The sequence below is a fragment of the Rhincodon typus genome, chromosome 20 (assembly GCF_021869965.1).
Source record: "Rhincodon typus isolate 14 chromosome 20, sRhiTyp1.1, whole genome shotgun sequence".
Taxonomy (NCBI): domain Eukaryota; kingdom Metazoa; phylum Chordata; class Chondrichthyes; order Orectolobiformes; family Rhincodontidae; genus Rhincodon; species Rhincodon typus.
Genome location: NC_063351.1, coordinates 42,783,621 through 42,799,975, shown reverse-complemented (window position 1 = coordinate 42,799,975; position 16,355 = coordinate 42,783,621). Strand labels below are relative to the sequence as shown.

At 38.5% G+C, this 16,355-nt stretch overlaps 1 protein-coding gene across 8 annotated transcripts in view; it reads right to left on the bottom strand.

Moving 5' to 3' along the window:
• The window catches only part of lcor (ligand dependent nuclear receptor corepressor), a 68,339-nt gene that overhangs the window by 33,434 nt on the left and 18,550 nt on the right, over positions 1–16,355 (bottom strand). For 6 of the 8 annotated variants that reach the window (XM_048608789.1, XM_048608791.1, XM_048608793.1 and 3 more), the window contains 2 exons: positions 11,793–11,925; positions 766–1,038 (listed from right to left, as the gene is read on the bottom strand). In XM_048608789.1, the coding sequence (XP_048464746.1) occupies positions 766–1,038; positions 11,793–11,925 (406 nt within the window). The remainder of the gene's footprint in view (positions 1–765; positions 1,039–11,792; positions 11,926–16,355) is intronic. The other 2 variants (XM_048608790.1, XM_048608797.1) reach the window with 1 other exon arrangement.

Genomic DNA, 16,355 nt, shown 5'->3' with positions numbered 1-16,355 from the left:
GAATGGGTTTTATGAATGAATGAGTGTAAATATTTCAAGATAGTGAAGTCCGCTATAGACACCAGAACTCTACTCTATCCTATCTCTGCAGCTCTGCATAGGTCCTGAGGTCTGCCTATTGAGAATTGGGTGAGTTGGCATGGTTTATAGAAGGGAAGACGGTGGTGACAGAGGGGGCACAGAAGTGTGCGGTGTGAGGGCTATTTCATGATTTATTCTATTTACTAACTTTTTGGAGACAGTGCACAAGCCCCAAAGCAGGTCATCCTCCCAGCCCAAGCCACCCACTAGCCCCCTCCTCATATTTTCTGGGTCGACAGCCTTGACTTCTAATTTAGCAACTCCACTCCCCTCTCAAAAAAGTTCCTGAATTCAAAAATCAGTCTCCTCAAGCAGTCACTTTTAAAAGGCAGGTATGCGGAGCTTGGCATTCTCACGACTCACGAGACCCGTTGACAAAAATCCAAGCTATTCTCTTTACAACAAGATGTACCTCACTGCAAGTCAAAACCAAGGATGCAGGGATCATGCAGCTCCTGAAAGCCCACATTAACAAGGGGTTGGGGAAGGGTGGGGGGAGGGGGGAGAAATCAATGATTTCTAACAGACAATTAGTTTAAAAAAACCACACTGACTTAACATAATCACATTGCTCCATTGGAATACCCATCCCATTTCACCATCTTAAAAAAACCATTGCAAATAAATAAAAGCTACCACAGATACATATAATTGGTTAGAAGACATTTTAAATCGCAGTCTTACCTTGACTGTCTGATTCAAGATTAGACTTTTTGACAGTTAGATCCAAAGGTCTATCTTGGTCAGCCATAAGAAGCTTGCTTAAAACAGGATTTAGAGCACTGGCACCGAGCACAGGTGTTTTAGATGCACTTTGGTCCTTAGTGCTGGCGAGTACTAGGGAGTCCTGAGAAGTGCTGGTTTTTGAGGTATATTCAGCAGCAAATTGCCTGATCATTCGATGCATAATCTCACGAGCCACTAAAGGAATACTGGGATCCACAACCCGTGGGCTGTCTGCACAGGAGAGAAAATAATAGATACTCATTTTAGACTAAGTACACTGAAACTCTCTTTTGAAGTGGAAGAAAAGTGCTGAAACTCCCTCTCCAAGATGTACTAGAAACTACTGTATCCAATAAACACTGAAGACATTGCAAGATAAAAATAAGTTTCTCTCTCTCTCTCTTACCTGTTTCATTCCTCCTTATTTTCCAAAACTTAATTTAACTTGATAGAAGTATCATAGAATTGGTTGTTTGACTGACACTGGTGTCCAAATGAGAGAAGTCCTTCAGTATAGTCTCATCAAAATACATGTTCAATTATTTATTTGAATTAGTGGCTTTTCTGAATACAATTTATTCAAACAAGTCACTTTTGGAACATATTTAATCTGTCAGAAACTTTTAATGAAGAGGTAGTCAGGTTTAGTTATTCCTTTAGGCAGGGAATGTGAAAGATTTTTAAAAAAGCAACTGCTATCTAGCAATATTGTTTAATCTATGTTTAGCAATAGCAGTCACAGGGTCTTTATTAAATCTTATATTGGGAAGCTATCAAAAAGTAACTACTGTAAAAACATGGGCCATTACTGTCACTAATTGCATAGCATTGCATGCGTAATAAGTGTTCTCGACAGTAAAGTAAAACCTAAGTAAAATGCTTGTGTAATGTTGTTTTACCACTGTCTAAAGAAAAAGATGATCATGTAATGAAGTAGATATCTAAAGTCAGGAAAAAAAATGTTTCCTGGCCACAATACAAATTTAGCTAGCTATCTGGGAATGCACCAGGCCTACCTACCACAGACAAAAATATCTGAAGTCATAAAAAAATTATAGACAAGTCAGCTTAACATTGGTGGTTAAAAAAAAGTGCAAACTACTACTAAACTCTCCTACAAAAGAATAGAACACGTAGAAATGTGAAATATTGTGTCAGCAATGATTTTGAAAGCTAAAATCTTCCTTGACCAACCTGTGGAATTTTTTGAGGTGGTAACAGAGACAATAGAAAATGATAATATGGTAGATGCAATTAATCCGATTTTTCAAAAACATTTCAGAGAACAGAAAAATTACTAATGTCTGAAAATGCCAAGTCAGGAGACAAATGGACTGCTATTTGGCTTCAGGGCAGAAAGCAAAGGGTGGAGATAAAAGGTATTCAATAAAAAGTATAAAAGGTAAATTCAGGGCGATAGATGTTAGGAGGTGTTCCACAAAAGATCAGTGCTGAGAGCACTGCTGTTCTCAAATTATGTTAACAATTTGGACTTTGAAAACAAAAACGGAATTACTAAATTTACAGAAGAGTCCAAATTGGGAATGGGAGATTGAATACTGAAGAGGGCTGCAACAAATTACAAGAAAATATTAATAAACTTCCAGAATAGGCAAATGGAGTTCAACGCACATAAATCTGAGTAGTACATTTTGGTGAGAATCAATTATTACCTGGAAGTGGCAAGTCGAGATGACTATAGGAACAAAGTACAAATACAGCAATAACTAAGTTGCGCAACAGATTCGCAAGACCACAAAAAACATGTACTGGGCTTCAAAGAAACAAAAAAAAGCCAGGCACAATTAAAGAGATAAGTGACAGCATTAAACTAAAAAGGCTTACAAAAGTGCAAAAAAAAAAAAGCACAGATCTTGCTGAATGGGAAAGATACAAAGACCAAAGGCCCATGAAGCAGTTTATAAGAGTTACTAAAAGAGGTTATTGAAAGGAAATTTGCTAGGGATATCAAAATCACTAAGAAAGAATTTTATAGTTCTATAGAGGGAAAGCAGGTGGTCAAGAGCAATGTTGGCCCACTAAAGTCTGAAAGCAGGGATATTGTCAATGACTATGGGAAAATGGCAGACATGTTGAATAATACTTTGCCATGGTATTTACAATAGAAAAGGAGGATAGTTTGCCGAAGTCCCAAGGAAATTGACAGTAGATCAGGAACAGGAACTGAATAAAATTAACACAAATAAAACATCGGCAATGAGGAAAGTAATGGAATTAAAGATTGACAAATCCCTGGGATTCCTATCCCTGACTACTTCCATCCAAGGGTATTAAAGGAAGTACAGGAAAGATTATAGTAGGGTGCCTACAGAGGTCCCTAGATACAGAAGTCACCCCTGTGGATTGGAAAATTGGAAAAATCACTCAGTCATACAGCACAGAAAAAGACCCTTCAATCTTTTCCCTCTCACCTTAAACCTATGGCCTGTAGTTTTGGACTCCCCCACCCTAGGAAAAAATACCTTGACTATTCACCCTATCCACGATTTTATAAACCTCTAAGATCACCCCTCAATCTACGACACTCCAGGGAAGAAAGCCCCAGCCTATTCAACCTCTCCTTCTAGCTCAAGCCCTCCAGGCCCAGCAACATCCTTCTAAATCTTTTCTCCACCCTCTCAAGTTTAACAACATCCTTCCTTTGTAAGGGCGACTAGAATTGTATACCAAAAGTGGTCTCACCAATGCCCGCACCATGACATCCCAACTCCTATACTTAATGCACTGACCAATGAAGGCAAGTGTGCCAAATGCCTTCTTCACCACCCTGTCTACCTGTGACTCCACTTTCAAGGAACTATGCATCCACACCTCTCGGTCTCTTTGTTTGGCAACACTCCCCAGGGCCCTACCATTAAAAGTTTGGTTAACCCCTGCTTTACCTTATCAAAATGCAACACCTCACATTTATCTGAACTATCTCTTCCACAAACAGCAAGAATGCTGAATCAGTTGTTACTTTTGAATCTAATACAGATAATTTTTTTTAAGCAATGGTACAAGGAGATATGAGCCAAATACAGGTATATAGAGCTAGGCCAAACAAAAGCCATGATCTCATTGAATGGTGGAAGAGGCTCGAGGAACTGAATGGTCTACTCCTATTCCTAGGTTCCTATATTTTTATAAAGATAGAATTGAAAAGTAGGGAACTTATGCTAAATCTAAACCAAACTTTAGTCAGATTGCACTTAAAAATTTTGCATGAAATTCTGATGGCCATGTTATAAAAAGGATTAAAAAGTGTACTGGAACGTGTAAAGAAACATTTATACCAAAAATGCTTGCGTGTACCCATCAGGCTGGGTTTCTTTTAAAGATTTGTTAAGAAAAGGGAGACACATTTCCCCACAATTGGAAACAATTAAGATAGCGACAAAAAACAAAAAAAAGCCCAATAGGGAGTCCAGAAGAAACCTCCTTACTCAAGTGGTGAAAATGTCATTTTTTTTATACCATAAGAATGACTGAAACAAGTAGTGCATAACAGTAGAAGTAGATACCAAATTCCCAGAGGACCATAACGCTGTACTCTCTCATGAGAGAGAGATGACTGGTAGTGAAGTTAACCAGAGGCAAGGAGCAAGTCAGCCTTCATGGAACTGAATCCACGCTGTTGGCATCACTGTGCATTATAAACTAGCTGTCCAGCCAACCAAGCTAACTGATTGCTTCATAACAAGTGTATGCAGGGGATAATAAAAAATAAAAATAGCTACTACAGAAGAGAAAACCAATCAAATCAGGAGATCAAAGAAAACCTCTACAATTCTACCATTTACAGTAAACAAGGTCAGAAGTCACACAACAAGTTGAAGTCCAACAGGTTTATTTGAAATCACAAGCTTTTACAGCGCAGACCCTTCATCTGGTGACATCACCTGATGGAGGGGCAATGCTTCGAAAGCTTGTAATTTCAAATAAACCTGTTGGACTATAACCTGGTGTCCTGTGACTTCTGACTTAGTCCACCCCAATCCAACACTGGTACCTCCACATTACAGGAAACAAGCAGGAGGGTCCATAAACATCTCCATTATAGAATAAGGTGGAATCCAGAACGAGTGCAAAACAAGGCACAAAGCATATAGTTAGAATTCCAAATGGATTAGGTTACTCAGCTTCCTACTGGGGACCCTACATAACATTAAGCAGCCAAGTTTACCGAATACAATAAAGGCTCTGAGCCTTGAAGACCTGTATACCTAAGCTAATCAACTCCCCTCTTCAAGCACAGCTATGATACTGGCATCCCAGACAATTTTGATGAGTGCCCAATTAATTCCAACCCACTAAAAACATGATAAATTTAAACTGGTCAATTATTACCCTATCAGTTGTCCAGCTGTCAGTAGAGCAATTAAAGGTGCTATCTGCAGCAATCAAACACCACCAAACTATTGCTAACAGTGCTCAGTTTAGCTTCTAATTGAACTGCTTAGCCATAGAATTCATAATAGATTTGATTTGGATATGGATGGAAGAGCTAAACGTCAGACAAAGAAACTAATCTTAACATCAAGATGTTTGACCAAATATGATGTCAAGAGCCCTAGCAACCCAAAGTCGGGAAAGGTAGAGGAATAATTGACAGATCGCTAGCACAACCTTCCTCCAATGTTTTAGAACTCTCACTGATTTTTCATAATTTTAGTCTTTGGTTTGGAGATGTGAACTATGAGCTGAGAGCTCAAGGTGACCTTTTGACTGTGAGCAGCAGCTTGTTGTTTTTAAAAAAAAAGGATCAAATTGTTATTTGCTGTTGAGGTCAGGCCTAAAAGTTAATTGCAGGTTACTTCTTGTTTATTAAGTGTTCTATTGACACTTCCATTCCAGAGAGGCCTTATGCTCAAAGAGATAGTAGATAGAACATAGAACACAGAACAGTACAGCACAGTACAGGCCCTTCGGCCCACGATGTTGTGCCGACCTATCCTACTCTATCATCAAACTACCCTGCATACCCTATATTTTACTATCATCCATGTGCCTATCCAAGAGTCACTTAAATGTCGCGAATGTATCTGACTCCACTACCACCGCTGGCAGCGCATTCCATGCACCGACCACTGTGTGTAAAGAACCTACCTCTGACATCTGCCTGGAACTCACAGGGAGACAGTCAATCTGGCAGGGAGAGGCCAGAGTTTGAACTGGTTTTTGGATTGTGTTTGGGTCAGAAGGATTGTGCTATGAAAGCTACAGAAAAGAAGTTTGATTGCTCCCTGGTTGCCCTCCCAGTATCAACTTAACTGAAAATTCAGAGAATAGAATCTCAGTTATGAGAATTAAATAACCATTCCTCAGAGCCTACTGAAAGATCGCTGCATGCAGATTAATCAGAAACCAAGCAAGATATAATGTCATGTGCCAGTGTTGTTACAAATTGTGGATTCTGATTACATGAACTGGTCAATTACATCTCATTCATTTTTTCCTCTTGATTTAGCTGTTAACCGTGTCAGTTGTCTGTCTGCCTTTGTGTGAGAATGGGCACTAGAATTAAAGAGGACTGTGTTTAAATCATGGACATTAATTACATTACATTACCCTGTAGTTTAACTTTGCTCTGTTAAAGCTACTATATTATTAATTACATTGTTAAATCATTTGTTTGGGCAAGAAACATGGTTTCTGCTATCAGATATTCAAAAGTATGGTTAGAAACCACTGTGTTCAATTTTGGGGATCTTTGGAAGTTTTTAATTTTAATGAAGAGATAGGGAAGCTGATTTTATTTGGCTGTCCGTCTCTGTGCTGTCATTCCCATGTGTTACAACTGGAACATCATGAGAAGACCATAACCGGCAAGTTATGGATTATTCTGATCTTAGGTTAATGATCCAGCTACAGTGATGGAACACCAATTTTTGTCTGATCTTCCATTACACATCAAGAGGGGAGGAGCACCATTACAAGGAGTGCAGTTTTTCAAGGAGAAAGAGAAACTCATGTTCTCAGAACAACTAGGACTGAGTGATCAACAAATACTAGCCAACATTATCCACATTCAGAGAAAAATATTTTAAAAGTAACAAAACTGTCATAGTACAAAATAGAATAAAGGCAGTGTCAGTGTTTCTGTGTTACTATCTTACTTATATGGATTGTACTGATTGGGACCAAGTGGACCTCATTGACTACAAGGTTCTTGATTGGCCCAGGTTAACAACCCCAATCAGGAAAGCCTTGGCTGACCAGCATAACCAGGAGATTAGAATCTCCTCAGTTGAGGAGTGACTCCGAACTGGCTGATCATAGCTAGTGTACTGTGCGCTAATAAGTAAACGGTGACTTGGTGACAGGACCTGGCCTCTGTGCCGTCACTTCAGGATAATACTCCAAAAATAGCAATGTCAAGCACCGGTGAAATAATCAAGTAACTAAGACCTCTTACGTGCTGTACCACAATGTTCGGCTCCAACATAATTGAGAGTTATAATGAGTAATAGATAGCAATTTCAGTTTAGGTTGCTATAATTAATTTCATATCATATAGGAAATTATGCAATGAAGTCAATACAATAGAATTTTGAACCATTAGTTTACCAGTATGCGCTTGAACCAATGGGGAAAAATTCAACAACTGACAATATGTACGTTTCTATTTTTTGCCTCACCTAGGATTCCATCACCTTAGTTGACAGGCCCATAAATTATTTCTGACCTATTTCCCACATATGTGCTCTCAGCACTTGCTTTCCCAGAACCACGATATGTCTCCCCTTTGTCTTGACCTTACACTCCACAAACATCTGCTTCCAACAGATTATTTGTCACTACTCCTGCCACCACCAGTGTGATGCCACCAGCAAAAATGAGGTTTTTTTCATAGAATGGTGTGTGACTTTGAAACTCTGTCTCATTGGAAGCAGGGTCATTGAATATTTTTGAGAGATAGATATCATCCCCTCTGCCAGCATTCTAAAGGGACCATTTCCTCCGTGGCACCCTGGTGCACTCACTAGATTCCCAAAAACCTCATTGCCTTCCTATGGCACATTCACAAGCAGACACAGGAGATTTAACACTTGCCGTTTTACATCCTCCTTACTCAGAGTCAAGCCCCCAAATAATGTTTCATGTGTGTACTTTTTTCCCCCCCAGTTGAATATACAGCAATCACCTCTCTCAGTAACATTCCCATCAAATTCTGTTTCATCTGCAAATTTGGAAATATTACAACTGGTCTCCACATCCAACCCATTGATAGAGATTGTGGCTAGGGACCAAGCACTGATCTTTGGTTACAGCCTGCCAACCTAAGAATGGTTCATTTATTCTAATTCTGCACCTGTATCTAATCCTCAATCCATGCTGGTTTATTTCCCACAATTCCATATGTTTTAACTTTATTTAGTAACAATTCAGTGTGGGACTTGATCAAAAGTCTTCCAAAAATCCAAACAAACCACATCCACTGGTTTCCCCCCTTATTAACTCCGCTTATAATATCCACAAAAAAGAACTGTCAGGTTTGTTATGTAATATTTCCCTTCACAAATGCATTTTGGCTCTGCCCAGTCAAACAATAATTTTCTAAATACCTGATAATTTTGAGCAGAATTGCACATAAAAGTACAGGGCATTAATGAGACTGCACCTTGAATACTTGTGCAATTTTGATTTCCTTACGGATATAATTGTCAAGATGTAAATGTGTTTGATGCAGTTCAGATAAGGTTTACTAGATTGTAACCTAGAATTAGTGAGTTTTTTTAATGAGGATATGTTGGGCAGGTTGAACTTGTTTCCACTAGGAATTACAACAGTCAAAGGTCACTTGATTGAAGTGCTTAAGATCCTGAATAACCTTGACAAGATGGATGTGGGAAAAGTTGTTTCCTCTTGTGGGCAAGTCCAGAAATGGGAGGCACGGTTTTAGATTTAGGAGTGACTCCTTTAGGATAGAGGAGTTTTTTTTTCATAGAATGGTGCGTGACTTGGAAACCCTGTCTCATTGGAAGCAAGGTCATTGAATATTTTTGAGAAATAGATAACTAGATCCTTATCAGGTAAGAGGATCAAGCATGATCTGGGTTTGCAGGAATATGGAATTTGAAATACAAGCAGATCAGATGTGATCTTAAATGAATATACAGCAGCTTTGAGGGAGTGATTGATCTACTCATGTTCCTATTCCATATGTTTATAATCACATCCTTCATAATAGATTCTAATATTTTCTCAACTTCTGACATTAGGCCATCAGGCCTATATTTCCCAGCTTTCTCTCTCGCCTCTTTCTTAAACAGTTGGTTACATTTGCAACTTGCCAATCGGCAGCCACCATTACAGAATTGATCACCAATGAATCTACCATCTCTGTTGAGATCTCTTTCAACAGTCTGCAGTGAAGGTCACTGGCTCCTGGGGGTTCATCAGCTTTCATGTGTCAGTAATTTCTTCAATACTACTTCTTTTTTAACTAATATTAATCTCTTCCGGTTCCACAAACTCACTGGGTCTTGAGAAATAATTATTTCAGGGAAACTTCGAGTCTTCTTCTGTGAAGACAGACACAAAGTACTTACTTAGCTTTTCTGCCATTTTCTTATTTCCAATCATAAATTCTTCTGTCCTTCTAAATATACCTTTGAAGCTTTTACAATCCATTTCACATTTTATTGCTTTGATACATTCATATTCTATTATTACATTATCTTTTTCCTCCTTCGAAATCTAAAATTCTCCCAATTCTCAGGGTTATAACTTTTTTGGCAACTTTACAACCCTCTTTTAATCTAAGACTATTTTTAACTTTCCTTGTTAGCAATGGCTCTCTTGCTTTTCGTTTTGGGTACTTTTGGCTCAAATGAATGCAATTTTTTATAAAACAAGTATTAATACTTTAACAAAACATACGAATAAGTTACTGCAGATGCTGGAATCTTAACATTCTCACATTCCAATCACTTAATCTGAACTATCAACATCTTTTCTCCACCAGCACCCTACACTTACTACCCCCACATCCACTCCCCCCAAACTATAAGCATAAACGCTGTCCCCTCCACACTTCACGCAAGATCTGACTCAAAATGTTAGCTTGCTCTCTTTCCATGGATGCTGTCTGACCCACTCTGATCTCCAGCATTTGTTGCTTTCAATAATTCTTTAAATATGAGCCATTGCTAATCTACCATCAAACTTTGTAATGTATTTTTCTAATCCACCAAAGCCAACTTCCTCATTGTACCTTCATAATTATCTTTGTTTAAATTTAAATTCTGGTTTCAGATTGAACTGCATATTTTTCAAACTTAATGGAAAATTCCATCATTTTCTGTAAAGTTATTTCAGAACTAGTTTATTAATTAGCTCTTTTTCATTGCATGACACGAGATCTATAATAGTCTGCACCTTAGATGTTTCCTCAACATATTTCTCCAGAAAGCACTCAAACATATTCCAGGAATTCTTCCTCCACATCCTTCCTTCTCATTAGATTTAGCCAGTCGATATGTAGATTGAATTTCTTCATCTCCCTTGTTACCTGCAACTCTAATTTCCCAATTTATACCCGACATTGTCTTACCACTACTATTTGGTGGCCTATAAACCATTACAGCCAACGTTTCCTGCCCTTGCTGTGTCTTTTAGCTCCAGCCAAACAGATTGTACATCCTGTTCATTCAGAGATCTTATCCTGCCAACACTCTTATCCTATACATCATTATCAATATCACCCATCTCCATTTTGTTTATCCTTCCTAAATGTCAAATATTCAGTTCCCAATGTTTGTCACCGAGCCATCCCTCTGTAATGGTAATTAAATCACACCCTTTCAATTCACCTATCTCGTCGCAAATGCTTTATGGATTCATACAGAGTGCATTTAAGTCTTTTCTTAAAAATACTATTCTACCATTTGACTCTGCTGATTTTAGATAATTTCCACTCTAATTTTCAGCTTTTCCACTTCCCATAACCAACTTGGTTTTATTTCTCTTTGAAGTCCCTCTCATGTTTCCATCCTCCTGACAAGTTAGTTTAAACCCTCTCCAAAAGCAACTAGCAAATCCCTCTGTGAGGATATGATTCTTGCCCTAAGTTGTGACGTGTCCTTCTGCCCTTCTCAATTGTCCCAGAACCTGTCCTAATCCTGACATCAATAGCTTTCCCTTCCTTCCCTAATTTTTCCAGCCAAACCTTCATTTGCTCCCTCAGTATCCCAAAAGCAGATTGTGAGTGATAATGACTCAGAGGACTGCTGCACTATCTGCACGGACTTCCTGGACTGCTTAGTGATCACCCATTCCCTCACAAATGTGATAATTAAATATGCTATGCACGTTCTTCTCCTTTGTGGATGCATCCCTACGACTCCAGCCGTTGTGGGTGTTTCAAAGCACAGAGCTCAGGTTTTTTGCACTGAGGATACATCCTGCATATGAGCTAGTCTAGTTCAAATGAAGCGTCTGCATCTCTCATTTGGCATAGAATGGATATTCCACATAGCCGACTGTCCTACCATGCCTTAAGATTACTTTCAGAGTACTTGCTTTAAAGTGGAGATGAGGATGTAGAAAATAAACTGCAAACCAATCAGTTCCAGTGAATCTAGCTCTTTGAAAACAGATACCTGTCTCTGGATACTCAACAATCAGCTTATAATTTTTCTATGACATCACATTATAATTTTTTTTCAACTGGCCTTCTGGAACTGTAGCAGCAATAGTAGCTCTCTGATATTGTAATCCCTGAGCCCTGTATTCTGTTCATATCGTGTTTCTGTTTCCATTTTAAAGTTATAAGATTCAGTTAACTTTCATAAAGTCCTCTGACTTGAAATTAAATGGAAGAACTTAAAAGACAAATTTCAAACTTGGCCAATCTAGTTATTTTGTGAAGCACTTGAAAACACAGAAATAGAAACAAAACAACATGGAATACAACTTCAAAGCAACCAATTCAACAGAATCAAAGTATTTCCATAAAAAATTTTCTCCCAATTATTTACCTTTTCTTTGAAAGACAGCATTGAGAAATTCCTCTGCTTGTTTTTCAAAATGATTAATTTTGGCCTCTTCCTGTCTTGAGAATTTCCTTTCTCCAACTTTTAGCTTTGGTTGATCAAGAAAGACTAAATGTTCCTGTTGAGAGGCAAGCATGCAATTAGAGCCAAACCTGTAAAGAATGGAATTTTACTAAATATAAATGACTTGATGTATAACCAACACCTTCATAAATAGGCACTCATTAACTTGGGAGCACATGAGGACTAAAATAAGGGAAACCAGTTGCATCTTGGGAAGCCTGTGCAACCCAGTAAATTCCAGATTAAACTCCATTGCCTACGTGAGAAAAGACTCCCGGGAAATGCAGATTGAAATTGACAATGTCATCAGTTAAATTCAGTAATATTAACATGATGTTGACATTTAACAGTGGATGGGGCCCACAGGCTTCCTGGAACCCTTAGAAGACAGCAGCAATTGAGAGCAGTGGGTGAAGACAAAATAAAGGAAAAGTGTCATTAAGCAGTGAAACTTCATATCTGCTTTCTTGTTTGAATTGCGTTATTCATAGTACTTGTGCTGTGAGGCTAATTTTACAAGTTTGAAGATTTGTGAATCAGACCTGCAAATTGAAGCTCTAATCTCTCAGATCAGCTGTGGCTGATTGTGCTCCTGTGTAGGCATCATTGACCACACAAATATGACAATTGAGACCACGTAGATCAACCAGGAGCCTTCAGCTGCAAGGATGTCCACTCTCCAAAGTGCAGCTGCGTATAACCACAAAAAGATCCTAGTGCAGAGGTTCCCAACATTTCCAGGCTGTTGTCATGATGCTTTCAAACTGTAACAGTTCAATTTTCCTTATTTTGCCATAGCTCAAAGCAAATTTATCAGATTGCTTTTCTTAGACAACGGGCAATCATTTAAAGTGTTAGCTGAAGACAGAAACACAGAAACAAGAGTAGGCCATTCAGCCCATCAAGCTTGCTCTGTCATTGAATAAGATGATAACTGATCGTTTACCTCAATATCATGTTGCTACACTACCTCTATACCCCTTGATATCATTACACAGTCGCTCAAAACTATTGATTTCAATCATGAAAATGTTCAACGATTGAACTCATGCAGCCTTATTAAGAGAATTTCAAAGATTCACTATCCTCTGAGTGAAGATAGACACGTGAGAAACCCAATCAATGAAACCCAAGAGTTATGCAATGAAATACAAGGAATGTCATACAACAGCCAAATGTGTCATTAAACAAGCCATTCACATGCTGATAGGGTATTTCATATTCTTGGGTAGTGCTGGAGATGCCCTTCAATACATACAATGTTCTTCAGAACAGCAGTGTCTGTGAATACTTTGTATATGATATACAGCATTGGTATTTGGACCTAGAAGAGAAACAAGACACAAAGCTTCCTCTAATGATGCCAGAGAGCGCAAGGAGGCAGTAGCAGAATACATGGTCAACGTGCCAGCAGTAGCCCATGTTGTAGTCTGGGAATATCCTTGTTACTTGTGAGATTCCCTTGCATATCACCAGTCCACCTATCTGACAACTACAACAAAATGCCATTTTTCCCACCACTTCCCTAACACCAAATCAGTTTGCAAACAACCAAACATCCCTTTCACAGCTGGCCATTGCTTATTATTAATTCATGCCTTATCAGACATCACTTAGGGAAGCAGTGGCATAGCAGTAATATCACTGGACTAGTAATCCAGAATCTTAAAATAATGGGTTTAAATGGTGAAATTAAATTTAATACAAAGTCTAGAATTAAAAGCTAGCCAACTGGTGACCATTGTCAATTTTAATAAAACCCTATCTATTTCATTAATTTCCTTCAGAAAGATTTTGAACAGCTCTATCAACTCAAAACTGGGCTTCTAAGAAACATTCTGAACAACATTAAGATTACCCAAAAATGAGGCATCGATTTGGTGAAACTAAAACACAGGACTACTTGTGCCAACAGCAGAAGCAGCATGCAATTAACAGGGCTAAATGATCCCACAACAAGCAGATCAGATCTAAACTCTGCAGTCCTGCCACACCTAGTCATGGATGACTGTAGGAAAATAATTTAAACAGGAAATGGAGGCTCCACAAATATCCCCATCCTCAAGGATAGGGAAACCCAAAATAACAATGTAAAAAACAAAACTGAAGTATCTGCACTTCAGCCAGAAGTGCCAAGTGAATGATCCATTCAGCCTTCTCTCCCTGGCGTCACAGATTCAATTCTACTTGATATCAATACATGTCTGAAGATACTGGAAACTGCAGTCATGTTAGGCCTGACAAGATTCTGGCAAAAGAATTGAGCTTTGTGCTTTAGAACGAGCTGGATCCCGAATCAACTGTTCCAATATAGCTACAGCTGATCGTCAAGATCAATACCCAAATCAACCCTTCCCTCATAATCCTTGGTCCCTATAGCCATGAGCTATATCTACCTCTTTCTTGAGAATAATGTTTTGGCCTCAAACACTTGCTGTAGCAGTGAATTCTACAGGCTCACCACTCTCTTGATGAAGAAAACTTTCCTCACTTCAGTCTTAAAAGATTCCTGAAAGGTTTACTTCTTATTCTTAAACTATGACCCCTGGATCTGGACTTCCCTTCCATCAGGGTCATCCTTCCTGCATACAACCTGTCTACTCCCGTTAAAATGCTATACGTTTCTATGAGATACCCCTCATTTTTCTAAACTCCAATGAATACAATCCTAATCTGACTCAATCTCGCTTCATTCATGAGGCTTCCCATCCCAGGAATACAAGTTATTTATAGTATTTGATTTGGACAAGGAGAAGATATTTCCACTGGTAAAAGAGATTAGGACCCGAGGGCACAGTCTCACAGTGAAGGGACAACCCTTGAGAGCTGAGATGAGGAAGAATTTATTCAGCCAGCTGGTGGTTAATCTGTAGAACTCACTGGCACAGAGGGCTGTGGAGGTCAAGTCATTGAGTGTATTTAAGACAGAGATATATAGATTTTTGCTTGGTAAGGGGATCAAGGGCTATGGGGAGAAGGCAGGGGAATAGGGTTGACAAACATATCAACCATAATCATATGTTGGAGCAGACTCAAAGGGCTGAATGGCCTAATTCTGTTCCTGTATCTTATGGTCTTATGAAGTCAATCAGTTCATTACTATTAACAAAATAAAGGGATACACATTGGTATCAACTGAAAGTATGTTGATCTCACTCCGAAAATTTGGCTGAACAGCACACAAGTAATTTTAGTTAGTTAAAAAAATCCTAGCACTGAAGGGCACTGTTAATTCCCCAATTCGCAAGATTTTTAAAATTCTGTCAAACTCGGGGCTAGTGTCATGCTATGGGAACTGCATAGTAATAGCACGTCTACAAAACAGCATAATACCACTGCCCTTTGATGCAGTCACCCTGTTGTCATGGAGGCACAGCGATAAAGTGTTCACTGCAAGCTAAATGACTCACAAAAATCATGAGCATCCTTGAATATAAAACAGAAAACTCAGCATCAATTTTTGTTCTATTTTCAGATTTCCAGCATCTGTAGTGTTTGTGTTAGCATTGCTACATATTTCAATATTGATAGCAAGTGTACTGTACTCTTGTAGCTGACAACTGACAATACAAAGTATGCAAACCGTACAGACTTCAAAAACACAAGAGACCAAGTGTTTAATAAGAGCTGCAAAGGGGGAGGTGTAGGTGTGATTACTACTAGCCCGACAGGATACTAATACAATGCAAGATGCAACCACAAATGTTGTGGTTAATGCACTGCATTTATAGATAATAGAGTGTGTAGTCACAAAAGCTCAAATAGAACAATTCACTGTATAATTACCACTGAATTCCTCCTTTGGAAGTGCGAAACCATAATGCAAAACGTTTTTCGCTGAGTCACTATTCTTCGTAAAACTATGAAAAACATTTTCCATTGTGAACTATGATGTCTGTGTAATATTAGTGCATTCAGGAAATTATCTCATCTAAAAGCAACTTTCTTAGAGGCAAAGAGTGAATGATCTAAAATCCTGACTTTGAAATAAGTGTTTAAAAACTGGAAGGTCTTTCAGTTCAGATGTACTGCATTGAGATTGAGGAGCTCCTAAAAGGTTTATGCTGCATTAATAATGTTGTCACTGTAAATAGCAGATACCTAAAGATAGATGCAAGAGAAATTGTACCGAATTTACTTAAGTGGGACAAAAACAAAGTTGCCGGAAAAGCTCCAGGTCTGAGGAAGGGTCACCTGTCTCCTCCACAGATGCTGCCAGACCTGCTGAGCTTTTCCAGCAACTTTGTTTTTGTTCCTGATTTACAGCATCCGCTGTTCTTTTGGTTTTTACTTAAGTGGGATACTGTTTATTAAAACATCAATGTCTACTATATGTTCATCATAAAATTATTCAATAAGGCAATTGGTCTATTATTGACTTTGCTATTTTTACTCCAGGACGAATTATTTTGCATTTAATTGTAAACACAAATTGCTTTAAGGTGAGAAAATTCCCTCTGATTCATATGTAATGTTTGCCTATTT